Source organism: Cebidichthys violaceus, unplaced genomic scaffold (assembly GCF_023349555.1).
Source record: "Cebidichthys violaceus isolate CVI_PGR_0920_01 unplaced genomic scaffold, fCebVio1.0.p SCAF_9, whole genome shotgun sequence".
NCBI lineage: Eukaryota > Metazoa > Chordata > Actinopteri > Perciformes > Stichaeidae > Cebidichthys > Cebidichthys violaceus.
This window is the reverse complement of record NW_027176975.1, coordinates 15787596-15814341: the sequence shown is the minus strand read 5'-3', so window position 1 is coordinate 15814341 and position 26746 is coordinate 15787596. Positions and strand designations below refer to the sequence as shown.

General features: G+C 42.9%; 3 protein-coding genes across 4 annotated transcripts; all 3 read left to right on the top strand.

The window, feature by feature from the left end:
- Nucleotides 1-505: 505 nt before the first annotated feature.
- ubl4a (ubiquitin like 4A) lies at nucleotides 506-3812 on the top strand. Its single transcript, XM_068703872.1, has 4 exons — nucleotides 506-730; nucleotides 1812-1917; nucleotides 2012-2241; nucleotides 3231-3812. The coding sequence occupies exons 1-4, from the start codon at nucleotides 683-685 to the stop codon at nucleotides 3336-3338; spliced, it is 492 nt and encodes a 163-aa protein (XP_068559973.1). The 5' UTR covers nucleotides 506-682; the 3' UTR covers nucleotides 3339-3812.
- A 282-nt stretch (nucleotides 3813-4094) lies between these two features.
- On the top strand, nucleotides 4095-11671 carry si:dkey-32e23.4 (dynamin-1-like protein). 2 transcript variants are annotated; one of them, XM_068703876.1, is made up of 18 exons: nucleotides 4095-4223; nucleotides 4798-4924; nucleotides 5112-5253; nucleotides 5522-5560; nucleotides 5779-5825; nucleotides 5923-5994; nucleotides 6093-6179; nucleotides 6346-6508; nucleotides 7101-7221; nucleotides 7362-7700; nucleotides 8102-8222; nucleotides 8412-8567; nucleotides 8652-8741; nucleotides 8843-8941; nucleotides 9137-9253; nucleotides 9350-9459; nucleotides 9579-9738; nucleotides 9875-11671. In XM_068703876.1, the coding sequence occupies exons 2-18, from the start codon at nucleotides 4823-4825 to the stop codon at nucleotides 9929-9931; spliced, it is 2022 nt and encodes a 673-aa protein (XP_068559977.1). In that variant the 5' UTR covers nucleotides 4095-4223; nucleotides 4798-4822; the 3' UTR covers nucleotides 9932-11671. The 2 variants fall into 2 exon arrangements, with proteins under 2 accessions (XP_068559977.1, XP_068559978.1); XM_068703877.1 differs by lacking the exon at nucleotides 5522-5560.
- A 1074-nt stretch (nucleotides 11672-12745) lies between these two features.
- disp3 (dispatched RND transporter family member 3) lies at nucleotides 12746-25397 on the top strand. The gene is made up of 22 exons (XM_068704188.1): nucleotides 12746-12805; nucleotides 13059-13160; nucleotides 17108-18115; nucleotides 18223-18442; nucleotides 18576-18712; nucleotides 18941-19075; nucleotides 19317-19477; nucleotides 19645-19784; nucleotides 19906-19997; nucleotides 20127-20291; nucleotides 20630-20791; nucleotides 20866-21012; nucleotides 21101-21237; nucleotides 21351-21520; nucleotides 21608-21738; nucleotides 22030-22214; nucleotides 22327-22453; nucleotides 22833-22978; nucleotides 23078-23237; nucleotides 23345-23458; nucleotides 23581-23753; nucleotides 23919-25397. Exons 3-22 carry the CDS (start codon nucleotides 17116-17118, stop codon nucleotides 24273-24275), a joined length of 4059 nt encoding a protein of 1352 aa, XP_068560289.1. The 5' UTR covers nucleotides 12746-12805; nucleotides 13059-13160; nucleotides 17108-17115; the 3' UTR covers nucleotides 24276-25397.
- The last annotated feature ends 1349 nt before the right edge of the window (nucleotides 25398-26746 follow it).

Genomic DNA, 26746 nt, shown 5'->3' with positions numbered 1-26746 from the left:
CATTTTATTCCCCAGATAGTTTGCTTATGTGAAAAAGTGTTAAGGCTGGCTGTGTGCACTGATAAGTGGTTTTACTCTCACTCCATTGTAGGCTACCATCAAAGTGGCCTATTGAAAATATTTTTTATGATGATTAGCGAAAGTCACAATGGTTAATTACATTTTGGAGAAAAATTATCCGTCCCATTGCTTTGTACAACAAGACCCAAACAAAGGCAGATGGCTTGTATTTAAAAACAACAACTTTGGATTGGTATTATTAATAATTCGTAATACCCAGTAATTATGTGTTTTTAAAGGCCACTCCTTCCCACTTTACATTCCTAACCCCATCTTTGTTTTCCTTCATCGTCATTTTTTCCTTTTATATTTAATCATGGTCTTATTATCTCGAGCAGAGGAAAGAATAATAACGTGTCATTTTCTCCTTTTTTGGTTGAATTATCCTCCGCGCGGAGCAGCCATCAGCAGCCATTCAAACCTCCAGGCAGTCGGTGGCAGTAGTGTCACGTGAGAGAAGCAGCAGCACGCGTCAGTCGTAGAAGAAGAAGATGGGCCGTCGATAAGAAAAGAAACGCTGTGGCTATCTTGAGCTATCAAAGTGACGTTAACTGAATATATCTAACGCTAGGGGCTTGATTGTTAAACGTGTTGTTGTGTTTTGTTCTGGGCATCATCGAAAATGATCCTTACCGTGAAACCACTTCAAGGGAAAGAATGCAGTGTTCAGGTAAGTTAAGCAGCGCTAGCTAAGCTAACTTACATGCTAATTGTTTCCTCCTTACCGCTAGCTTAATGCGCAACATCAGCTGACGTTAGCCTTTATAGGTAAGCTATCTGATTAACCGACAGTGGCGATGGTCCTGTGTCATGTTCGCTTAAGTGAAGCAAGCACAAATATGATGCTTCGGTTTAAACATTAGGGTGTCAAACTCCATTCAGTGTGACGTTAGTTTTAATGGATCTGCTGTACATTCGCACATCGCCCAGATGTGAATCGATGTTACTCTAGATGCCTTGTTAGCCACATCATTGAGAAAGACACTAACGTTAACGCTAACTGTGACGGACTTTCTCTTAATTCTCTCCTCTGGTCCAACGTTCAGACCCAGTGGTTTAGTCGGAGCTCTATAAATCCTCATGTCTTGTGGGAAAGGGAAGTCACTAGGCAAATACTTTAATACGCTGTACTAGCGTTAAGTTAACTTAGATTGTCTTCTCGACAGCCTGTGATGTAATTTGCTCACTGTAAGGCAAGTCTGGGCCATAGGGTCTACTATATGATGAGTATGCTACTGCAGTACTCTGAGGTATTTTGTGAAGAACAACATCAATACCTAGTCATGGTACTGTAAAGCATTTGCTAATGTGTGTATCAAATGGGGAAGTATTTCAAATACAGGACTAAATGTTGTAATCAGCAGAAGAGAAGTGGATCTTGGTCCTATTCTTTTAAACTACGTCAGTGATCAAGACAATGCAATGTTTTTGCTGATTTTGATCTGAAAGTTCAAAAGTACCTGACCACTAACATGCCTGTTATCGGCTATGTCTGCAGTGCTAAAAGGATACATAGCACCACTATAGGCCAGTGACTGTTTGTTTATTTTCTTTGGAAAGAATGTGCTAAAGTGGCCATGTATCAAGGTAGATGTATATTTGGTATTTGTGAAGGTGAATTCCTCATTAATTGTTAGTTATACGTAAAGTTGATGGCATTTGAGTACTCTTCAACCGAACGCGAGGAGAGAGGAGAATGCTTGCCAAATGTGTTTTAGTGTGACTACATCCTCATGTTGTTGATCTTCTAGGTGACTGAAGATGAAAAGGTCTCCACAGTGAAGGAGCTTGTGTCAAAACGCCTCAACATACCAGCAAACCAGCAGCGGTTGCTCTATAAAGGGAAAGCGCTTGCAGGTAGGTTTGCCAACAGTCAAGTGTTTCATAATCTTTATGCAGAATTGTAATTGCTTGATTCAACAATCTCTTTTGTCTATCTTGTTTTCTTCAGATGAACACAGGCTGAGTGATTATTCCATTGGGCCGGAGGCTAAATTGAATCTGGTTATCCGTCCAGTGGGGGAGAGAACTGGAGCGTCGGGGATGGCTTCCAGCAGTAGCAGCAGCAGCAGCAGCAGCAGCAGCAGCTCACAAGGAAAAGTGTGGCAGACCGTGTCCATTATCCTTGCTAGACACTTTAGTCCAGCAGATGCGGCAAAAGTTCATGAACAGCTTATTAAGGTATTTAATAGTTGTGCTACAATGCATTGTAGTCTCAGTGGGTAGAGTGGGTCGCCCTTTAACTGTGAGGTTGGCGGTTTGATCCCCGTCTCCTACTGTCTGTATGTCAAAGTGTTCTAGAACAACTCACTGAATCCCAAGTTGCTCCCTAAATATATATATATAGGATCGTAAATTTCATGTATGTATATGACTAATGTAAAATGTTTTAATTCTAAAATAGAACAATCAAATTTTGCTACTCCATTCTTATGATGATATTAACAGTTTTTAAATTGTTGAATCAAATGGAAACTTGACACATTAAAAAGAGCAGCATGAAATTTAGTGATTTGTCCTCCAAAGTCTGAAACAAGTCTGAAAGACACCAGTTTATCCTGTGAAGCCCTCTAAATCCTACAATCCATTGTGTGGTGGTCAATTGTTTTATAGAGCATTCAGGCATGCCTGGAGAACTCATACAATTCTAAAATGATCATCAGGTACTCATCTATCACAGGAATATATTTCTAAAACATGATCAATGTAAAAGACACTGCAAGGTCTCAATAATAAAAGCCAGGTAAAACTGCACTTTTAGTTTTTATAAGCACAAATTGTATTGTTTGAGTTTTCATTTTGACATATATATTTTTTCTCCTGTTTATTAATTCACTGTAAATACATAAATGCCCCATAAATAAAAGTCAGTATATGGATGTATTAAAACTTTACAAGTTGTTATCAACTAGATATTTTGTAGTTGAGTTGTTTCATGGTAGCTCTTTGGGGATGGACTTGAAAATCTTGGACCTACCGAATTGGTTAGAGCCTCCCTTTAATACACCATTATGTCAGTCTGGCTTCAGTTCTGCATTACTCAAAATTAAACAATCCTTCCTCTCTCATGCTTCATTAGAAATATTTCCCTACACACACATAGTTAAAATAGATTGTAGAATATTTAAAACTTGCTTTCTCTCAATATTTGTATTTTGTTTTTCTTCAAGGACTATGAACGTTCCCTTCGACAACTTAGTCTAGACGACATTGAGCGCTTGGCGGGAAGACTGCTTCACCCCGACGGCGACGGCATGGACATCTCCTACATGGACTAAGCCTCGCTGGAAGTTGCTTATTGTGATTGTCTTTTGAGAGGTGCTCAGTTCTTGGAGGTGCATACAGTGTTTAATCATTGGCTGAGTGAAGACAGATACCAGTGACTGTTGATTATGTCAGCAATAGGGCTTTCTTATCCATGACCAAAGGACTTGGATAAGAAAACATGGCAACTTTGAATTGGTCTGGTCATCGATGTTGCAGAAATGACACACGACCTGATCACATAATATTTGAAAACAAAGGAATCCATTTATGCTGTTGGTTTCACATGATCTCTGGCTGCTACGACTCCCAGCGGACGGTAACGTCTACTGGAGGGTTTTTGTTAGTAATTTCTGTGTGGGATGGTGTGTTGTGTTAACCATCCTTGAGAAGGTAATACATGTTTTATTCCGTAACTAACTGATGTTCATTGAATGCTTTGTAAATATCGTGTTTATATATACAGACATTAAACCACAGAAAAATTACACGTGTTAATGTTTACTGTTTTGTTTAACATTTTATGTAAATTTTACGTAAATAATGTATTTTTATAAAGTTGACTGGGAATGGTTTTTGAAGCCGTTTCTAGCATTGAAAAGTACAAGTGGTTAAATATATAAATGAAAAGAGACGTTGAGTCTATAGGGACTATTTAAGGCGTGACCAAACAGTGAGTCTTAAACGTGCCGTCCAATCAGGTAACGGCAATGACTATTAGTTATTTTATGACCAATCAGAATGAAGACTCGTATTGCGAGTCCCGCCTACACTGTGAACTGACGGTTTCTTTTCTTGCTAAATTTAAATAGCAGTTCGGATAAAATTAAATGTTTTTGACTCGCCACAAATGATGACAAAAACGTTGGATAAGAGCGGATAATATATCTTGGACATCGGTAAGGTCGTAATGGAGCGTCGGTTGGTCCCATAGACTGTATGTTTGTTCGAAGCTAGAGTTAGCACGAAGCTAACGTTAGGTCAACCGCTTCACTTCCTGCCTTTAACCTGTTAGCTCGAGCCAGCTAACGTAACTGATAACATTGAGCCTTTCGGTTTGTGCTGCTGCATCATGTGTTGCCATGTAGGTTAGGTCGGTGGCGGTGTGGATGATTAATTGCCCGTATCCTGTTCGGAATCCTTTAGTGTGTAATCTGGGAGGCTTCGGACCAGTGTTGGTCAACCTGATGCTAGGGCGTTAACGTTACACCCCTCTCATCAGGACCACATCTCCATCTGACAAAGCAAGACATTCTTCCCAGGGAAATAATGGAGACAACATAGAGTTTTTACTTTCTTGCACAGATTATAATGCAGCCATCTGCATTCTCATTTTGGCTTTTTGGAATAGCATTTTCATAGCTGACGTTAGTTATATTTCATTTTAGTTTCAGTATGATTTAATGTGAACTGAGCTACTTTGCTGTCCTTTCTTTCTGTCCATTCATGTTTGTTCTGTTTTACCATTTTCAGTAAGTGTGCCCGGTCTGTTGGAAGGATGGACACTCTAATCCCCACCATCAACCGGCTGCAGGAGGTCTTCCTCACAGTGGGTGCAGAGGTCATACAGCTGCCTCAAATAGTCGTCGTTGGATCTCAGGTCAGTCGGAGAAAAAAAACAATGAAAAGCTTAATTGTAAACTTAAGAAGTCCTGTATTACTTTCTCGTGTATGTTTCTGTTCTGAGTTTTTGATTTGATCAGAAATTGAACATGTATTGTTGGTGTAAACACTGATATAGACTGACTGTATCGGTGCTGAATTGCTCTCATTATGTGCCGTAACAGAGCAGTGGAAAGAGCTCTGTGTTGGAGAGCCTGGTTGGACGGGATTTCTTGCCTCGAGGATCAGGAATAGTCACAAGACGACCCCTCGTGTTGCAACTTGTTAATGTTGCCCCTCTGCAGGAGAGACTGAAAACCGAAAATGGTACCTTGATATTTTAAATTAGAAGGAAGTTATCCTTGAAAAACCCCACAATCAAGCTTTGGTACAAGTTATGATACACAAAATATCAGCACGTATGTCATGGTTTGTTATATCTGCCTAGGCATAGGATCTGCTAGAAGTAGTATGCCTAGTAAGCACTTTAGCATGTTTGCTTTCACTCACTGTCTGAACTGTAAGCTACTTCTTGCTGAGCCTCTCTTTGCTAACTTTCAGCCTTTCTTCTTTTTCTTCTTCACTACTCTTTCAGGAAATGGGGTAAAACAAAATGCCCAAATCAGCTACTCAGGTCTCTGTATATTTGGTCTGCATGGACTTGTCTTTGTTCAGCCACTTCATTTCTTCTGTGAACCTTTTCAAACATTTAGTTTGTTCTGATCTTCATCTGTCAAGCATGCTATCAGTCCATTTGTAATCTTTTCAGTTAACATTATTTCTCCCCAAAGCGTAATGTTATTTGCAAACATCTGTAAATGTACTTGCTCTCACTCTTATATGTTTGTTCAGGTGTCAAAGCTGAAGAATGGGGTACATTCCTGCACTGCAAGAACCAGGTACATTTAACTGCGTATTTCAAATGATGTGCATACTGCCGTTGTCCTGTGTTATGTGCTGGGTTTAGCTGATGCCTCATTCTCACTGTTTTGACAGATCTTCACAGATTTTCAGGAAATTCGTCGGGAAATTGAAGCAGAGACTGAACGCAATTCAGGTGACAACAAGGTGAGCGAAAGCATTGATGTTAAGTCAGTGATGCCTTAAATTTAGCTTTTTTTACTCTGCATTCATAAATTTTGCTTCTTTTTGTTCACATCCTCAAGGGTATCAGTCCTGAGCCCATACATTTGAAGATTTTCTCCCCCAAAGTCCTTAATCTCACCCTGGTGGATTTACCTGGAATCACTAAGGTAAACTCAACCACTTGAGACAGATGTTGATTTTGTTTCATGTGCGCAAACGTAATGACACTCGATGTTAATTATCATCATATCTGCAACCATCACAGATTCACAGCACAAAGGCGTGTGTGCTGTGCTTCCACTAACGCTGGCTACTCGTTGTTTTTGTCCTCAGGTTCCGGTTGGGGACCAGCCAGAGGACATTGAGGCACAAGTACAAGCGATGATCTTGTCCTTCATCTCCAATCCTAACTGCCTCATCCTCACAGTGTCCCCTGCCAACTCTGACTTGGCCACCTCGGATGCTCTGAAATTGGCTCGTGAAGTTGATACAGATGGTAGGACATTTTATAAACAGACGCCTCTTCTCCTCAGATTTCATTTAGATTTTGCTTATTACATAACATGCCTCAAGTAGGAATACATTTTGAAGTATTAAATGTGCTGGAAGAATGTATTGTGCTCACATCATTTCAGGCTATTGGACCTGTCAGTCTTTACTGTTGAAAGCATTCTAACAGTTACAGTTGCTTAGAAAATGAATGTTGCTGTCATGGTGCACTCTGAATAATAGATTGATGGATGATGTGAATCTGCTTGTAGTAATTGTCTGCCAGGTTGGCAATATGGCCTTTTAAGTGCCGGTTGTACACTCATAATGTGCTGGCTAGGATATCTGTAGCTGGGCCCAAATGTTTTCCGCTGCTGGCCTCAATTCTATCCCATTAGAGACCTGTTTCCTTGTTTCCTTCCATGAGGTCCTACTGTATACCTTCCTCTAGGATCCCTCAATATATAGTATGAAAAACTAAACTTGGAAGACTGTTAACTGCCCTTAGAAATGTGTGTGTGTGTGTGTGTGTGTGTGTGTGTGTGTGTGTGTGTGTGTGTGTGTGTGTGCGTGTGTGTGTGCGTGTGTGCGTGCGCCAGGTCGCCGAACACTGCTGGTGGTCAGTAAGCTGGACCTGATGGATGCAGGGACTGACGCTCTGGAGGTCCTTCTGGGTCGAGTCATTCCAGTCAGACTTGGGATTATCGGGGTGGTTAACAGGTTTGCAGTGATAAATTCTTTATTTTTTCTTTTAGTTTAGCTGTGTAATGTTTTAAGCTTCACAATACCGCAAGGTGGCAAGTTGTTCATGTCCTTATTACCCTGAACATCTGACTACTCTCTTGGTAATCCTCCTATAGGAGCCAGCATGACATCAATACCCAGAAGAGCCTTGAGGACTCGATGAGGGACGAGCAGACTTTCCTGCAGCGCCACTACCCCTCGCTCGCCTCGCGCGCCGGCACGCGCTATCTGGCCAAAACTCTCAGCAGGCTGCTCATGCATCACATCCGGGATTGCCTGCCAGAGCTCAAGACCCGCGTGACCGTGCTAAGTTCCCAGTACCAGGCACGGCTCAACAGCTATGGCCAGCCAGTAGAAGACCACAGCGCCACCCTGCTGCAGATTGTCACCAAGTTCGCCAGCGATTACTGCAACACCATTGAGGGAACGGCCAGATACATCCAGACCTCAGAGCTGTGAGTCTAATTGCTTTACAGTGGCAGTATCTTCATTGAATAGCAAATTATTTTTTTTCTGATGATAGCAGCCGTGGTGTCATGTTTCTGGGAATTTCTTTAAGGTTGTCATCTAAATTCATACTTTGCGTTGCACGCTGCATTTTACCTGCATTGTATCATAATGTATATCATGAGGGTTGTTTTCTTGTGGTAATTGTAAATTGAAGTGATATCAGCATCTTCTTTTGGCACCCTCATCTCTACAGCTTGCCACAAGGTGATTCATTTATGTAAATATGTAGAGAGCAAATATTGACCTTTTTTGGTTGACTGCATTTAATTTTTGTGCAATTAACATAGCTGACACAGAGCACTGAGAAACAGCATTGGTGTCACAGCTGAACTCCTCTCTTCTACAGCTGTGGGGGTGCTCGGATCTGTTACATATTCCATGAGACCTTTGGGCGCACTTTGCAATCCATTGACCCCCTGGGAGGATTGACTGAGCTTGATATCCTCACCGCCATCCGCAATGCTACAGTGAGCTCCTCCTGACTTCCCTTAATAGAAAACATGATGTGGCAAACTTTTGTAATTATTTGAATCCAGATTCTAGTCAAGTTCTCTTGTTTGGAGGAATAGCAGTTAACTTATAGAGCCGGTGTGTGTGTGTGTGTGTGTGTGTGTGTGTGTGTGTGTGTGTGTGTGTGTGTGTGATTTGCCCTGCAGGGTCCGCGGCCAGCACTTTTTGTGCCCGAGGTGTCCTTTGAGTTGTTGGTGAAGCGGCAAATTAAGCGACTGGAGGAGCCCAGTATGCGCTGTGTAGAGCTGGTTCACGAAGAGCTGCAGAGGATCATCCAGCACTGCTCCTCCTTTAGCACACAGGTTAGCCACATTGATGCATTTTTCATTTGATTGACTTGCTAAAACAGAGAACATGTTGAGAAATGTTGTCTTTGTCTTTGCAAGGAGCTTCTGCGATTCCCCAAACTGCACGATTCCATTGTGGAAGTGGTGACTGGATTACTGAGAAAGCGCTTGCCGATTACTAATGAAATGGTAATCCACGGCTTAGCTAAAATGATCTTTCATACTAATTGTAATAACTAACAGCCAAGTCCTATTTACCGCCTGAGATTTATTCAGTTTTTTTCCATTAGGTGCACAATTTAGTATCAATAGAGCTCGCCTACATCAACACAAAACATCCAGACTTCACGGATGCAGCGCAGGTCTCTGCATCTGTCAACAGTCAGCAGGTAGTGATTTGTCCCTTACAGCAGGTACTCTCATTTATTCTGCTAGGGTAAACAGTAGTAGTCGAGTTCTTTAAAGCCTTAACCATTACATCTCACATCCAAACATTAAAGCCCCTTTTAAAGTTTGTAGTGGAGTTCCAGACTCAGCCGAAAACAGCCTTGACCCCCTGACTTCCTCTGATTTCTTGCTGACAGGCGGAGGCCCTTGATGGAGGAAAGCGCTGGAAGAACGAGAAGGTTGCGGAAGAGAGAGTCCCGGCTGCAGGCTTTGGCAGTCCCAGCAAAGGCCAGTCCATTAACCTGCTTGACACAGTGAGTGGTGGGATTAGCAATAGAACAAAACACTTAGCAGTGAATACATTGCACACTGTCAACATTTTACTTTGCCTCTCTCTCTCACTCTGCCAGGCGGTGCCCGTATCACGCAAGCTGAGTTCGAAGGAGCAGAGGGACTGCGAGATTATCCAGCGCCTCATCAAGTGCTACTTCCTTATTGTCCGCAAAAGCATCCAGGACAGGTTCGACTGGAACGAGTCCAGAGCATCTGAGGGGGCATTTCCCCCTCTTTCTTCTATTGTTGATCTCAGTTGTTTTTAGCGATTTCCTAACTTCGTCTCTTGGGGCTGTGTGTCTGCAGTGTGCCCAAGACAGTGATGCACTTCCTGGTAAACTTTGTGAAAGAGCATCTGCAGAGTGAGCTGGTGGGTCAGCTTTACAAACAGCAACTGCTGCAGGAGCTGCTCATTGAGTCACAGGACACGGCACAGCAGCGGACCGAGGTTGCTCAAATGCTTGAGGTAAAATTGGCTGATGCCTTTGTTCTCTGAATAGGTTCTAAGCATGAAAAAACAAGAGCCTTTTCTATTTCTCTATTATCTACTATTCTGAAGCCAGTGATTTCACTGACCTCTTTGTTTTCTTTTTCTTTCCCAGGCGCTCCAAAAAGCCAATAATATCATCTCTGAGATCCGTGAGACACATCTGTGGTAGCCAGAGGAAAAGAACAATTCCCTTGTCATAGGACAGCTTTGAGAGTATGAGAGTGTATTTGAGTTTACACAGAGGGAGGTAGGGAGAGAGTGTGTGTGTGTGTGTGTGTGTCTGTCTGTCTGTCTGTCTGTCTGTCTGTCTGTCTGTCTGTCTGTCTGTCTGTCTGTCTGTCTGTCTGTGTGGCAGCACCAACATTTTCTCATGGACCAATGACCATAGCACATTGAGATCTATTTTTTCCCGTCAGCTGTCCTGACCAGTACACTAGGGCTGTTGCTTTGCACTCTGAACGTTGTGTAGCGAAGCAAATTGATTAAACACTCAGGCCCAAAGTATTACTGCAAAGTTGAAATATGAAACACACGGCCACAAACTACATCTTTTTGCATAATTTGTGACAAATGTTTTGTTGGATCGTAAATATTGTTGCTGTAAATGTAAAATTAAGATTTTAAGTGAAGTTGTCAAGTTGTTCCCTAGGGTGTCTTTTCTTTCCTTTTTTTTTTTTAGATCAAAATGTGTTCGCACTGTACAGTACAATTCCACAAAAAATACTGGCCTTCCTCTGAGCCTCTTTAGCAGGTGTTAAAATTATGCTATATTAGATGTTTTCCAACTTTAATCCCCTTTAATTAGAGCTCTCACAAGAGATGGAAATTTAGTGGAAATCCAACTCAATTAATGCTGACTGCATTGCAACACTGAAGACAGACCATGGTCATTTGCAGAACTTACTGGATGCATGCAGATTGTTTTTCCAGCTCTGTATTGCTAATCAATATCAGGTTTATTTTCCAGAGCCAGATTTTCATATCAGCCCATTTATACTGTTGCACTGACTTTTGTGTGTCGTCATACACGAGGAGACCAAACATTCTCAACATCCATTTTTCTCTGTTTATAGGTTTGTAGGAGATGAGTTGGGCAGCTATAGTATGTATAGTGTATATACTCTATAGTATCTAGAAAAAAGAAATGAAAAGAATATATAAGAATAGTCAAGAGATTATGTAATACTCTATTTGATTTAAGTTCCAGATGGTGAGGCAGTAATGTTCTCCAGCTTGTCTTTATTTCCTCAAGCCATTTGTTCACTGGGTTCCACTGTTAACGATACAGAGAGATAAGATAGTTCCCTATTATTGTCCCTGTCCACTAGTAAGGACATCAACCAAGTAAAAGAGACTCAGTGTGCAGATGCCTCCTGCATGCAGAGCCATTTGCTTCTGTGCCAAATATAAATTAATTGTGTAATATTGTTAGATGTGTAAAACTATTCATCTTTTTCCATTTCTTCCCAGTTTAGGTTGTTGTTCAGGTAGATTCCTCCACCAAGTGATATTGCCATTAATGTGAATCTCCTTTCATAGCCAAAACAAATAGTTGACTTTTTCAGAAAGACCTGCTTTCACAGGGACCATCAAACAGAAACTCTTCTGACTTTTTCTTCTGTGTGATCAGGGAGCGAACACAACATCGTATCAGTCTGTCTTTCTGAAAGCCCTGTGTAAGTTTGCATGTGTGTGTGTGTGTGTGTGTGTGTGTGTGTGTGTGTGTGTGTTCAGTATGCATGTGTGGGCGTATGAATGGCTGATTTATGTATATTTTGTATTATTTAAATGTATTTTATTATCATGTGTCAACTGCCTATGAGTTCTTGCCTGCCAATATTTGTGATACATGTTTACTGAACGAAGTCTGTTGAGATTGGAGGGACTCATTAAACCCTAAAAAAGGACACTTTATGAAGTTTGGGTGTTTATTGACAACATTCAGTATGATAAATTGATCTGTTTTCATACAATCTGTTCATTTGTCTTCCACAGTGAGCTGTGATTAGACTCACTCTGCTTCACTTTATTGATCTCAGGTGACTGAAAAAGTCTGTTCAGTCAGATGGATCTGTCACGGCCGCGCCAATAGCATGAAGACAGTCTCCTGACGTGTGCCAGCACACACACACACACAAACACACACGCACACAAACACATACTAACTGTGACATGAGCAGCAGGCTTAAACCTGTTTTCTTTGTGGTTGGCTCACACGTTGCACCACCTGCTATGGGAAGAACTGCATCGGGTGAAACTACAGATTTACAGATTTAACGGTTCACATTTTAAATAACGGGAGTATTTTTTATTGCCAATGCAATCCAAGTTAAACCTGAGCAAAGGTTGAGACGTGAGGTGATGGATGAGTTAAATGTGGCTGTAAGAGTGGAGAGCTGGTCATTAATGTTGGATGAGAGTGAGCGAGGGCACTACGGTCCAGGAGAAACCAGTTTTTGCACAAGACAAACACAAGTCAGAGTTGATTTTATGAACCCCACAAAATATGTGTGTACTTGTACACACAGAAGTCAGAATGCATCTATAACAGAGAGGCAGATTGCACGGTTTAACCGTGCTCGCAAAGGAAAATGAACCACAAGCTTATAAACTCTTAGTTCAGGTGATTATTTCATATTGCCTGCACTTTTTGTACCACTGTAGCAAGTTATTGTGATCACCCTTTTATAACACACCCCACCTCCCCACCAACAAGACTAGACTAGACCATACCAACTCTGACAGCATGGGAGGGTGCTCGGCTGCAGTATCGTGACAACTGCATTCTTTTAGTCACCTAAATCCTGCTGAATTAATTTGGAACCAGCCCAAGGCATGTTTTGATTCATTCATAAAATGTATCCAGGCTCCCCTGCCGTCCTCCGGTGATTTACAGGAGGTTTTCCATCTGCAATCCCCTCCTCGCCCGTCCTCAACCGGTGAGCCAGTCAGCAGAGCAAGCTGAACAAAGCCATGGGAGAGAGAGAGACTGGAGCTTCTGGGAAGAAATGCCTCTCACTGACTCTGTCGCCTGGACAACCGGGTAAGAGAGGAGGGGAGGGTGCACGAGAAAGAGAGAGAGAGAGAGAGAGAGAAAGGACAGAGGAGCATAAAAGGAGAGGAAAACAACCCATTATTAACTGCTGAGATTAGAAGATTCCTGTAGAGTGAGGAGGGGTGGGGGGGGGTAGATTTGTGTCTCTCATTCTCTTGTGGGGGTTCCCTTGGTGTCTCTCTCTTGATGAGTTATTAACTATGACAATAAAGCAGTGAATTTTCTTTTTCTTTCACACAAGAGCATGGAGGAGATGAAATTGCAGAGCACAAGTTCAGCACAGTACAAGTGGACCCAGTAGGCCTGAACGCTGCACCTGTAATTCTCGTCTCATCAGCCTCAGGTAAGACTCCTCAGTGTTGCAGGCGTTTGCTTTGATAGGGATGCTTTTGTTGTTGCCTGATGTATTAATACAAATAATAATCCCTGAAGGTAGAAAACTGTGTAATTATCTTGGAAATGCCAGATAAAGTCCGAAAATGAATTAAGAAATTAATAAAAGCTTATCTTACCTGCTTGGAGTACAATCATTGTTTATCAGAGTAACTCTGGGACAGTTTTTCATTATGTATGTAAATGTGTTGTTTATATGCTGCATGAAAAGGAAACAACCCTCACTGTAATATGGGGATTATTTACAATATTGTATGTAGAAGAGTGGGAGAAATTGCATGGTACAGCGCCACGATGCTTCACACACCGTACACCTAGCTTTGCACTCCCTTCAGTGTGAGCATGAATTCATCGAGAACACAATGAGAAGATGAACACCGTTGTGAGGTGCAAATGAATCTGGAGAGTTTGACTTGAACCACAGACTCCAGATTCACAGTGCGCAAAGGATAGAAGGCACGTCCGCTATAAGCATACTGCTGGGCGCTCATGCATAAGGAATGTATTCATAGAGCACTCGTTGGGAAATCAATGCCTCTTTAAATGAGGTGGTATGCTTGCTGAGTTTACATCAGGCGGAATTTGTGTGGGGCAGCATGTGATATCCATATTGGATGAGATGGCGAGGAGATAAAACTGAGGAGGGTGGGGTTATTTTTAGCTGCTGTCAATAATGAAGGTTACTAATCTCTCACCTTTGTGCACAAGATGGAGAAAAGGCAGAAAGATTGAAGGAGGAAAAGGGCAAGAGAGTATGGGATGGCGAGCAAAAGGGGGATGAGAGAGATGTTGAGACAGATGATTGTAGGTGAAAGGTTCAGGCTGGCAGCATGCTGGGATTGCTCAGAGCTCCCACCTCAACTACCTGACGCAATCCAGAGATGGAGTGGAGGGTAAAAACACTGACACTCAGCTTATTCACGTTTTTATGGGAGAAAAAATACATAAGAAAACCTGGTCTAGTGGAATTTATGGTTCACCTTCCTTTTTGTTCACAACTGGCTGAACAAGAGACAAATACAGCTCTGTGCTGCACAAGACAATGCTTCAAATACTGCTGTACAAGCAAGCAGGTACTGCATGACTACCTGGGCTACACTTGTTTAAAGATTTTCAAGAACAGAAGCTACATAGAGAGTTCAAAATAGAGTCTTATGTGAGGCAAGGCAAGTGATTTTCAAGCGATTAATACCAGATCTCATACCTCAAAAGCTGCAAATAGATTTTCACTTCAGGGCCCTCAGTGCATTTATCTCTGTTTTGAGTCTGAAACTACATTATAGACAAAGAAACATAGCCCTTTAATACAAACCGAGCCATAAGGGAGACAGCATTTATTCCTCTAAATACAGAAAGCAGGATGCCAAATTACACACTATTTTTAATCCACACCTGCGCAGGGTGCAAATCGACTGTGTGCTCTTAATCGTTACAGAAAAATAGTGGTTTTGAACATTTGTGGGAGCTTGTAAAAACATTAGTCATACCAACCTCTGCACTGCTGACAGTGCTTTACAGCTGCACACCACTCATAATTATTGTACATGAGGTGTAATGCTCTTGGACACAAAGAAGCGCCAGACTCATCAAAAGGAGAGAAAAGGATGTTTCCCTGTGGCTGTGCATCACTGTAGTTATCTTTCCTCCACTGTACCTGTAATGCTGTCTGTTGCAAGGCGCACAGTAGGCGACACAGCACAGAGCTCTGCCTTGATGTCCAATAGGCACAAAGTCTGCATGTCAGTCACTAGTGAGTTCCTCAGACTGTCAGTCTCGGTACCCCTAACCAGCCTGTTTTGATGTTAAAATGGACACAGAAATGTAGCTGTAGAGATCTGCCTTGTTGTACTCACATTTACATTTTTTGCCATGAATCTTAATCAGCAGAAAAGCACAATTTCTTTTCACAGATTTCTGAGGTGCTGGTCATTTGTTTGAAGGGTGACGGCTGTGGTGTGTGTGTGTGTGTGTGTGTGTGTGTGTGTGTGTGTGTGTGTGTGTGTGTGTGTGTGTGTGTGTGTGTGTGTCTTCAGTCATTCTCCAGGCTTTTCTTTCCCCATCTCTTCCATTCCACTTCTCTCATCATATTTCTGTGCTTGTCTGAGTGTCTCCTCTCATCTTCTGTTGATGAGAGCACCATCATCAAAACAAGCTGGAGAGGCAGACATGATGAAATGTAGCAGGATTACAATAATCTATTTACCAAAACTGTACTCCATTTCATTTACTCTAAATGCGCAATTATATTTGACATATTTCTTAAGATTTTGTCACAAAACACGTCTGAAGAGGAAAAGTGGCTTTCATTATGGTATTACAGAAAACAACATATTGGGCTCAACAGCCCATGATGGGTGCAGATTACAGTAATGATGCCACCAAATTACAGGCTTTAAATTGGAACAAATTATTTTCTTTGTTCTTTGAGATCCAAAAGTAATTGAAAATAATAATAAGATTTTGTTGAGATGGCATATTTAATTCTTTGTTTACACAATTTTAAACCAAACTTCTACCTTTAATGAATTTGTCTTCTAAAAGAGCAGGTTCACATTCACAGTGCGTGGGCAGATGCTACTCTCCCATTAGAAGGTGCACTGGAATCCTTGTCTGTGCAGTTAGATGAATTGGTGATTAATAAAAGGAAGTATTGTGCAGATTTAAAAATTACCCTGTACTGTAGGGTACAGTACTGTACAAGAGCTCTTGGTTTTAACTCAATAGTCTTTCTTTTCTCTTTCATGAAAGGAAAAATCTAGCATAAAAGGCACTTTAAACTCACTCTCACAAAGTGAAAAAGTGTAGAGCTCAGGCTGTCAATGATGTGGCTATGAAACGCATCCATGAACTGCTCCATAATCAGTGAACCGGAGACTTTGTGGACACAGTGCCTGCAAAGCACACAAGGACATTTTCTCCAGCAGACACTTTTTTTTTTTAGCTCTACCATAAAATATAGTTTATTCAGGTGTAAGATCACAAACACAAATCCCATAAATCAACAAGCCTCTAGTTTATTTTCAGCTCCAGGGTTTGTCTCTCAAGAGTCTTTCTTCTTTGTTTTTTTAACTCGAGGAGTCTTAATCATTTTTACACATATCGATTACGTGGTGTAATTTGTAAATTCTTATTTTTTACGATGGATTTTTCACTTAGGCTAAAGAGCTGAGAGCAGCTATCTTTTACACATAATCAAGATTCACTGTCTCACCTGGCTGACCTTAAAGCACTGCTCTAAAGAGAATAGATAAATTGCTGCAGTTAGTGGGCTCACTGCCACTTGAATACAAACTGCAGTATCTTGTGTGTTGAGGAGTGGGGGGAAAAAGTGGCACCTATTGACACTATTATTCAAATGCTGCCCATCACAGGAGATAAACCTTTTCTTATTCCTCAACTCTGTCTAATATCACATTCGCTCTTCTTGTCAGTAATTAGACAAGTGAAATTATTTAATTTGCTGCAGAACAGACACCGCCACTGGTGATTCGAAGACGGCCACCAGCAGACCCTCTCTGGGCGATAATGACTTGCACAGAGAGAAGAATTAAATCACAGCTTTTAACCTGTCTCACCCCCGAGCTCTTGTGATCAGCATCTTAAAGCAGGACTCAGCCAACCATTTTCTCTTATAAGGAAAAAAGGTCTCCCTTCCTCAATTTTCTCCATGTGAGCTGCCAGTGGAAGCTGCTTGACGACAGCTGCATGAGGACACACTTAATTCTCATGTCCTTGCTTGCTGAGTGCAACTTTTTTTTTTACATTGTCCTTCATTTTGTCTTATGCTCATGTCAGCTGCTGGCAGTTCAAACATCTTTTTTGTGCTCCTGCCCCAAGAGAGAAAAGGGTGTTACTTTAAATGAACGATGATCAAGTGGTGTTATGTGTCCCTGACAGGTGCCAGCATGGATGTGGAGGATGAGCCATTGCTGTTTCAGACCAACTGGGGAGGGGAGGAGGAAGAGGAGGATGAGGATGAGGAGGATGAGGAGGATGGAGTAACGCACGCAACAGGACAGAGGTGTTTTTCTGGGGAGGCTGGGGTGTGTGGACTTTGGAGGGCAGTAGGGTGGGTGTACACACACCCCTGGGCCAGTGGAGTGGTTTTAGGGGTAGTTGTCTCGCTACCGTGCGCCCTGTTTGCCTACATGCTCCTCTACTGCCCTCCTCTGGACATAGACCTCTCCTACAGTGCCTTTGAGGTTCACAGTCACTTCTCTGCCGAGCGCTTCGACGCCCTCACCATTGCTGTAAAGACTCAGCTAGGGTCCTGGGACAGACGTAGGCGAGACTTAGATAACAGCGAGGAGTCTGAGGCCCTGAGGGAGCTTCTGCTGGAGATGCTGAGCAGACAGGGAGCATTCAACAGGACAGATAATGAGGGCGTGAGGTCTTCCACTCCTCGAAACGATCCTTTACATGCAGCAGATGATCAGAAGAGTGGAGCCTCAGAGAGCAGAGATAAAAGGACAGTGCTTGATTTGGGTCTGGAGGAATTGGGGAAGCACAAGGACTCAAATCACAAAGCAGGGGAGGAAGCGGAGAGATCATGGGATGAGAATTTGACTCTTCCGCTCATTAGGAGGCGCAGATTTGCTCCCAATTACTACCTGCAGAGCCAGGCTCTGTGGAGGATCGAGCTGGTGTTTGTGGCTCAAGGGGAAGGCGATCGCAACATCTTCACCCCTGAACGTCTGCAGACGATTCACCACGTGGAGCGCCTGCTCATGCAGCACCCGCAGTTTCATCAGTTCTGCTGGAAGCCTCTGGAGATGCTAAGGGATCTGCCACTAGGACCGTCCTACTGCTCCCCACCCAGCTCACTCCTGTCTTATCTGTACCCCAGTGAGAGGGGAGGGAAGATATACTATGATGGCATGGGCCCAGATCTAGCTGATATTCAAGGTGAGCCCACAGTGACAAAGGTGGGGGGAAATAACAGCCTTCAAACTTAAAGGAATACCTGTAAGAATCCTTCTAACACTGCTGATTTGCCATGTATGTATTCCCAGGTTCTCTGAGTCTGGCCATCACCCACCCACAGTTCTACTGGTACGTGGATGAGAGTCTGTCCCCTGAGCATCTCTCCTCCTCCCTCTTACGCAGTGAGATCCACTTTGGTGCTCCTCTTCCTTCCTACTACTCCATGCAGGACCGAGCTCACGAGCAAAGATCACGTTTCAAAAACTTTGTTGTTCAGTATGCAGACATCCTGGCAAAGCAATCTACCAGGTCAGGACAAAATCACTGCAACATTGGCCATTTATTACAGTACATAATCATTCCATTCAGTGGTTTTGCCGCATTATAGTCACAGCATTCACATGTGCTACACATTTGTTTGTATGTGATCTCCTTTTCACAGCCAGGTGAAGGTGCTGTATGGCGGAACAGAGCTGTTTGATGATGAGGTGAGACACACCTTCTACAATGACATGATGCTGGCTGTCATCAGTGGAGCGTGCATTACTGTGCTCGTCTATGTCCTTACCTCCTTTTCAGGTACAGTATGACCTGCTTTGAATTCCTCTTGCATTAAGATAAGATAAGATAAGATAATCCTTTATTAGTCCCACAGTTGGGAAATTTACAGGATTACAGCAACATAGTGGATAGTGCAAACAAGAGACATAGTAAAAAACAAATTGATGCAGTCAATTCTTTCAGTCCGTTGTTTGGTACCACATGAATGTTAACGAGCTCTTTGATGTTGTTGTTGTCTCTCTGCAGTGTTTCTGACTTTCTTCGGACTTACTAGCATTGGACTGAGCTGCCTAATGGCTCTTTTTCTGTACCATGTTGTCTTTGGCGTGAGGTACCTGGGCATTCTCAATGGAGTTGCAGCCTTTGTTATTATCGGTATTGGTAAGGGAACATTTTTTTTTTTCATTAAAGGAATAGTATTTTGGGAAGTGCACTGAGATGACAATGAGCAGATGTGATGTCTGGTATCAATCTTTTCGTCTAACTCTTAGCAAGAAAGTTGAGTGTATTTTTCCAAAATGTTTAACTTGTCCTTTAGTGGTTGAAAAAAAAAGAATTATTTACAGTATGTTTGCCATAATATGTAATAAGGAAGCTCTTTTGTTCTCTCACTGTTGCTCAGGGGTGGATGATGTATTTGTGTTCATCAGCACCTTCAGACAGGCTTCTCATCTGCGTCAACCGCAGCAGCGAATGATCTACACAATTAAAACAGCCGGCCGAGCGACTTTTCTCACCTCCTTCACTACTGCAGCTGCCTATGCTGCTAACACCTTCTCTCAGGTAATCATGGAAGAGAATTCAACTGTTAATAGGATCTGTACACGGAGTATAAATGACTCCCCTGCTATGGGTGAATAGAAGTGCCTCTCTCAGCAGACAGTTTTTTGCATGCGAAAATTAAATGTTTCAAGTTCCTTTACGCTGTGCTTCGTTTAACTGACACTTAGATTCCAGCCGTGCATGACTTTGGCCTATTCATGGCCCTCATTGTCAGCTGCTGCTGGCTTTGGGTATCCGCCCTGATGCCCGCCGCTCTTTGTATCTGGACTGAGTGTGTGGAGCCTCAGGAACACGCCTGGTTGAATTGGTGAGGCACTTTTTCCCTTACCTTTTTGTGAGATTTTATTTGCTCATGCTGTGCGACACCACAGGCGCGTTGTAATCCCTTCAGCTGTCTCTCTCCCTTAAACTGCCTCCTCTCGCTGAAGCTGGAAGCTGTTTTCGGGCCTGTCAGCGAGCCACGGCCCTTTGTCAGATGAGGATGATGATGTGGCACTTCTGTCAGTGGAGATGGAGCCAGGTGAGATTATTATCTCCCTCGCATTGAGTGAATCATGAGTGCAGGGGGGATTGGGAAAGGGAATGAGTCTAGGTTGTAAAATGCTGCTGTCCAGGCGCCACTAAGCCCCCTGTCTTCGTCTTGACCCAGGCTCCTGTGACACAGATGGTGACGAGGCCATTCTTTCCCTGTCAGTGGAGACACCCCTCTCCCCTCCAGGGCAGCAGCATGTGGGCGTGGTGAGCACGAATCTCCGGTGGGCTCTAAAGCACTTAGTGGTAGAGCCAGCCGTGGTGCGGCGAAAGGCCGTTCTAGGTGAGATTTGATATACATCTCTGAGAACTCCCTTGACATGGAAATTTGTACTCTGTAAAAGATCAGGGAGAAATTTCTATAGTTTGGTTTTCAAAGATATTGTCAGCCAAGATCTTGATCTATGATTTAGTCGTGAGAGTAACCTTCAACTCATCTTTGTCCAGCCGAGGGGATTTAGTCTGTCAGAGGAAGAGCAAGTGCTTATCAGGAAGTATTTATCCTCCCTCTTTTAAGGAGTTACTGTAATTGATTCTTGCTCCTGATCTGTCTCTCAGCTGCTCCTTCTACTCCATCAGTGAGTCTTCTCTGCCATCATTTATCATTGTCTTCCGGCTCAGGTGTCTTCCTCCTGGTGCTGCTCTTGTCTGCCGGGTTCTGCTGTCTCATGAGGCCCGCCACTCACGCCCCCCTTCTTTTCCGCCGGGACACAAACCTCCAGACTCTGCTGGCTCTGAGGAGCAACCTCAGCGGCCAAGGCATCTCCTGCCCCATGTGCTCAGGTGATTGAAACACACTCACCAGTTAACCCCACAGATCCAAAACAAATACCTGAATTTCATTTTATGATCTGCAGGTGTGTTCATGGAAAAGCCCCATCTTTTGTACACCCACGCATCCTCATCAGCATTTAAGTTCTCTACACATCAGCAGACCCAGAGCTCAACAGCCTTCTCTTCTCCTCGGAGCTCAGTAAAACCAAATTCAAGCACCAACCAAACAGGTGAAATTCAGCACATAAAAACCCTCTTCCTCTGTACTCAAAACCTCTCCCACTATTTTAAAATATTGGACTTTGTATTTTTTTTCAGGCTCTTTACTTACAGTGTTCATATCCAAATTGGACCTTGGAGCCTCTACAACTCTTTACCGCTTCTCCCTCAACACCAGCGCACCCTCCCCATGGAAACTGTGCAGCACAGAGCATGAAGAAGTGTCATCATTTCAGGTTAGAGAGCAGAAAAGTAATGACAATAGTATAATTAGTTGTACCGTTATGTCTCCCAACTGCAATATGTGCCACTAAAGCGGCTTATAACTAATCTTGTTTTATCTGAATAGGCTTATAATCAGCCCCGTGGCAATTACACCACCAGAATGACAGTGTGTGTTTCCCATGTGTACCACCCGTACCCCAGCTGGATGATCACATCCACCTCATGTGAACCCCGTCATGGCTGGACGCCAGAGTTTTCCTTTTATGTAGCGTCGTCTCTGCAGCAGCACAGCAGGTGAAACAAATTAAAGTATGAGTTAGATGGACTGTCATGTTGTTTTAGCGGACAATCTGTCATTTCAGCTCTGCTTTCTGCTCTTAGGAGAATGTGCTTTGCCCAGCGCCGCCTGAGACCTCATCCCAGCCGCGTGTGTGTCAACCCGCCTGGTTGCGGCATCAGTTCTGGGCCTGATGGACCCACACAGGGAACCTTTTATATTCCTCTTCCCAGTGGTGAGTGAGCTAGTGTCAGAAAGCATCATTAACATTGACACAGTTTGTTAGCCCACAGTGAAAACTATTTTCTCACTGCATGTGTCACACTATGACATGTCTTTTTTTCATTCTCACGTTGAGCCTTTAAAATAGAGAAACTGTGATACAGTCTTTCAAGTGTTGCTTCTTAAAGTGGCATCTTCTGCACCCACAGGAGGATTTTCCCACAGTACTCTGCTTATACAGATATTTTTGCACCGTATAAATAAATGCCTGTTGAAAGATTTTCCTCTGGTTCTATTTTCAAAGATCCCTCTTCTGCAGCCAAAACAAAATCATCCAAAACGTTTGGCTTCAACCCATGCAGTGGCGGTGCATGTGGCCATCCAGCAGTTCGTCCTCTGGTCGACACCGGGGCGATGGTTTTTGTTGTGTTTGGCATCTTGGGAGTCAATCGAACCGAAATCAGGGACAACCACGTTATTGGCGATATGGTGAGGGCCACAGCTCTGTCAGTGTATCTTAATAATCTACAGAAATATAGCAGAGACAGATTTTTTAATTATATTAGCGTGTGGTTGACATGGTGTTTAATTCTCTCCAAAGGGCAGCATTATATTGGACCCAGACTTTGATATATTCCAGGAAATGGGGCTTCTTTGCAAGATCTGTAAAGCTATTAGTGCAAACACACAACTTGTAAAGCCAGGAGGAGCGCAGTGTTTGCCTTCAGGTAACACCCAAACACTATTTACAGGGAAATCTTTTATTTCAACATACAATATCATAGAACAATTATTAAAACCGTATAGAGCTAAAATGGTTTGTTGATTAATTGATAAGTTAATTGATTAACAAAAACAATAATCAATCAATTCAATTGTTAATGCTATTTTATTACGATTGATAATGATAAGATGATATTAAAAATAATCAGCGATTGCATCGCTAAAACCTTAATTATTATAAAGTGGGTAAAAAACAACTGGGTAAAAAAACACAAATCCTGAACAAAAACAAAGTCAACCATGGCAAATTTTTTTTATAAAATAATCATGTATAGAGAATGAGAAGTGTGTAAAAGGTAATGTCCTGTCCTCTGTTCTGTTCAGGTAATAAACTGTCGTCCATTCTGCCTCTGCTCCATCCTGAATGTCACTCTCTCCCTGAGCCCAACCTGCTCCCTGGGCAGCTCTCTCACGGAGCGGTGGGAATGCATGGAGGGAAGGTCCGCTGGCTGTCCATGGCCTTTGAGTCTGTAAGTCCCTCCGTCTCTCAGCTCGTCATGTTCCTGCATCATAGAGCAGCACTTTTCCAGTTGGTGCCATGCCTAATCTTCTATTTCTCTTCTCTCAAGACCACATACAAGGGAAAATCCTCCTTTCAGACCTATTCTGACTTCCTTCAGTGGGAGAACTTCATCCAGAAGCAGCTCGCCTCACTCCCGCAGTCCTCCGCTCTGCAACGGGGTTTCCAGACCTGCGAGCACTGGAAGCAGATCTTCATGGAAATTATAGGCGAGTGAGAGGTGGCACTGCGTGTCAAATAGATGTGTTTATTCTTGCAAACTGACAAAGCCAGCAGCAGGTAAAAATCTGATATTATACTGCTCTCTGGTTTGTAGGTGTGGAGAGTGCCCTCTGGAGTCTGCTGCTGTCTCTGGCCATTTGTGTGGCAGCTGTGTCCGTGTTTACTGCACATCCTCTGCTGCTTCTCCCAGTACTCATAACCATTCTAGGTAGGAGATGAAAATATGTATTTTCAGGTTTGGAAGTGACTCACGTTTAGAATTTTTGAATTGAATATTCAGGCTGGGTTGGGATCATGTGTGTAATTTTGAGGTTTTTTTGCCTTCAACAGGAGTGATCTGTCTGGTAGTGGCGGTCATGTATTGGCTGGGCTGGGAAATGGGAGGAGTGGAGGCAATTTCTCTATCTATACTTGTGGGATCTTCAGTGGATTACTGTCTGCACCTGGTGGAGGGATACCTGCTGGCTGGGGAGGCCCTTTCCTCTCTGCCTGGTCATAACTCAGTATGAGTTTACATTCTTTCAGCAATTAGAAAAACTCTCACTGCATGTCTTCTGTTTACACACAGCTAATGACTATGATTTTGGATTTAATAAGGCATGAGTCACCCTGAAGGCTCATGAATAAAGAGGAGCCGCTCCTCCTATTAATCTCTGCTTTGTTTGCAGGAGCCAGGGCCCGAGAGGCAGAGACGGACCTTGGAGGCAGTGAACCATGTGGGCGTTGCCATAGTGTCCAGTGCTGTCACCACAGTGATCTCCACAGTCCCTCTCTTCTTCTGTGTCATTGTGCCTTTTGCCAAGTTTGGCCAGATAGTGGCCATTAACACCGCTGTCTCCATTTTTTTCACCCTGACCGTGACTGTGGCCATGCTGGCATGTATGGCCCCGGCTCACTTCAGCAGACCCCCCGGCGCTGTACTGAAGGCCAGCCTGGCTGTGATGGCAGCGGCAGCCTTGGGAGCGGCTCTGTGCTGGGTGGGAAGACAGCTGGGAACGTTGGCCTGGCAATCGATCGGCACGTAAACACAACTGTCCGCCTCCTCACACTGATGTCAGACAGGGGAGTTCCTCTGTCCGCAAAACTATGAAAACTGTAAGCACTCTATTGTCCTCCATGTTTGGGAGGAATATGAGATCAGTAAATGATCTTGTTCTTTACAGCACAAAGATGTCAGAATCTATTCCATAGTTAGAAGCTGTTTGTCATCACAAAGTACATATTTTTCACTTGTATTGATCAGTCGATTTTAAGAACCTCAAAGTACTATAGTGTATATGACTGTGTGACTCACAGTTGTGGGTTGAGATGATGATTCAGCAAATTTGATCCAATATCGTCTTCAGCCTCTGGTGGAGATAATTGAGTAATTGTTGGGAAACACTGGCTGAGTCACAGTTTTCATCAGTGTAAGTCATTGCCACTGACTGTTCTGTGACCTTCTGTTGCGAACACCGAGAGGGTGCCGCGCTCTGACGTCCGTGACGTTTAGTGTTACAGTTTTTTATGATTCATGGCCATCTTGTAAAACATTATTTGATTTTTTTTTTTTTGGTGTGTTTTATTAGTTCATTGAATGTGTTATTGGCCACATGAGTAACAAAGGTTATGATGTCCCGATGTGGCTGGATTAAAAGTTGTACTAGTCAAGTTTATACCGTGCACAGTTTTGTTAAAAGTAATGTGGGATGTAAATGTTTCCGTATGCTGCTCTCACACATTCTGAACTGAATTTTTTATGCTGCCAGCACAGACTTGTTCTGAAGTGTAAACCAAGACTTGTCGTCCAATTTTTTTGACCCCTTCACATGTTTATATCTTGGAACTCAAACTGCTTCAATGTCTCTATTTTTGTCATCAGCACCAACTGAAAGAGACCTCTTGTTAGCTCCTCAGGTGTGCCCTCTCCACGTCCTCCACTGCACTTGTGGGCACTCACTGTAACCAACTCTGCTCCCTCTTCTGCACTCACCCAATTTAGAGCACCACTCAAACACCCATCGACGCCAGCTCCGGTCTGCCCCGCGGTGAAGGTGAGGGCCATTAGTCAAACCACATAACACAATGATGGCTCAGGAGAGTGACTGACTCAATTGCGGCAAGAGTAGTAGATTTCTGTTCTGTGTGTGTTACTTGTGAATGTCAAATAAAACAGGTGCAGAAAGCCTTGGATAGTTTCTTTTGTGAAACCTCAGCACGGTTCTCTTCTGCATTGTTATGTAAGTGAGCAGCAGAGCAGAATGAAGACCTGTCACTGTTTGCCTTAAGTCACATCGTTACTGAGAGAGCGACAGTAGGCAGCGTCACATCTCCAATTGGCTGTCATTCATTATTCATGTGAAACAGCGAAGATTTGACATTGAATTGCAGTGCATGAATGTTTCATGTCTGTCCTTAACAAAAAAGAACCGAACGAGCGTACTACACACAGTGACATTCCTGCGTGAAATAGAACGGAACAAATATTTTGAGTAAAAGCAGAGAAACATTGGCAGACTTTTGTTCCCGAGAGTCTTCTGTCTCCGTTGTTTTACTGAAGCAGCAGCATCACATTTATTATGTTGCAGTAGAAAAAGAAAACAATGTGTTACCAATTTAAAATAAATTTTTACTGCCAGTGGAGGAACTTCTATAGAGTTTGAATTCTAGTAGTCCAGACAACAGTCGTACTTGAGAGTCATTCTTATTTTATATTGGCCAAATTTCGCTAGATCTGCAGCGCTGGGAGAGAGGTGATGATATAGTCATGCTATACTATGACTTATTTGTTACTTTTTTCGACATGCTATACCAGGGGTCGGCAACCTTTACTATCCAAAGAGCCATTTTGCCCTATTTTTCACCAAATAGAATTTGTCTGGCGCTCCAAAAGCTATTTGATATCACAGCTTATAAAGTTGAATAGTTATATTATATATACAAAAACTATAGTTTGTTGTATTTATGAAATTATAGAATGAGAATAAAACCAATCCTTGACATTATATTGCTATTTTACCTGTTATAACAATATCAAACTCTTACAAAGAGGAGAAAAAAAACTTGCTCAGTTTGCTGCAGCAGTTGAGAAATCGCTCTTTTTCGCTCATCTCCAGCGTGATACTGTTCAGCAAATGCTGTGTGCTTGTTACATTACATTACATTACATTACAGTCATTCAGCAGACGCTTTTATCCAAAGCAACTTACAATTCTGTATTTATCTACACCGTAGACGCAGCTACGGGAGCAATTTTTTGGGGTTAAGTGTCTTGCTCAAGGACACATTGACATTGAGCAGGAGCCGGGAATCAAACCACTGACCCTCTGATTGAAAGGCGGCCCTGCTCTCCACCCAGGTCACCCTGTTCTGGAAGTGTCTTTCTACATTACATTTTTTGTTGTTTGCTAATTTCTCGCCACATTTCAAGCATACAGGTAAGCCAGCATCGTTGGCAGTGAAAGCAAATGAATACGTCCATGCAGAATTAAACTCTCTATTTTCCTTAGTGACTTTT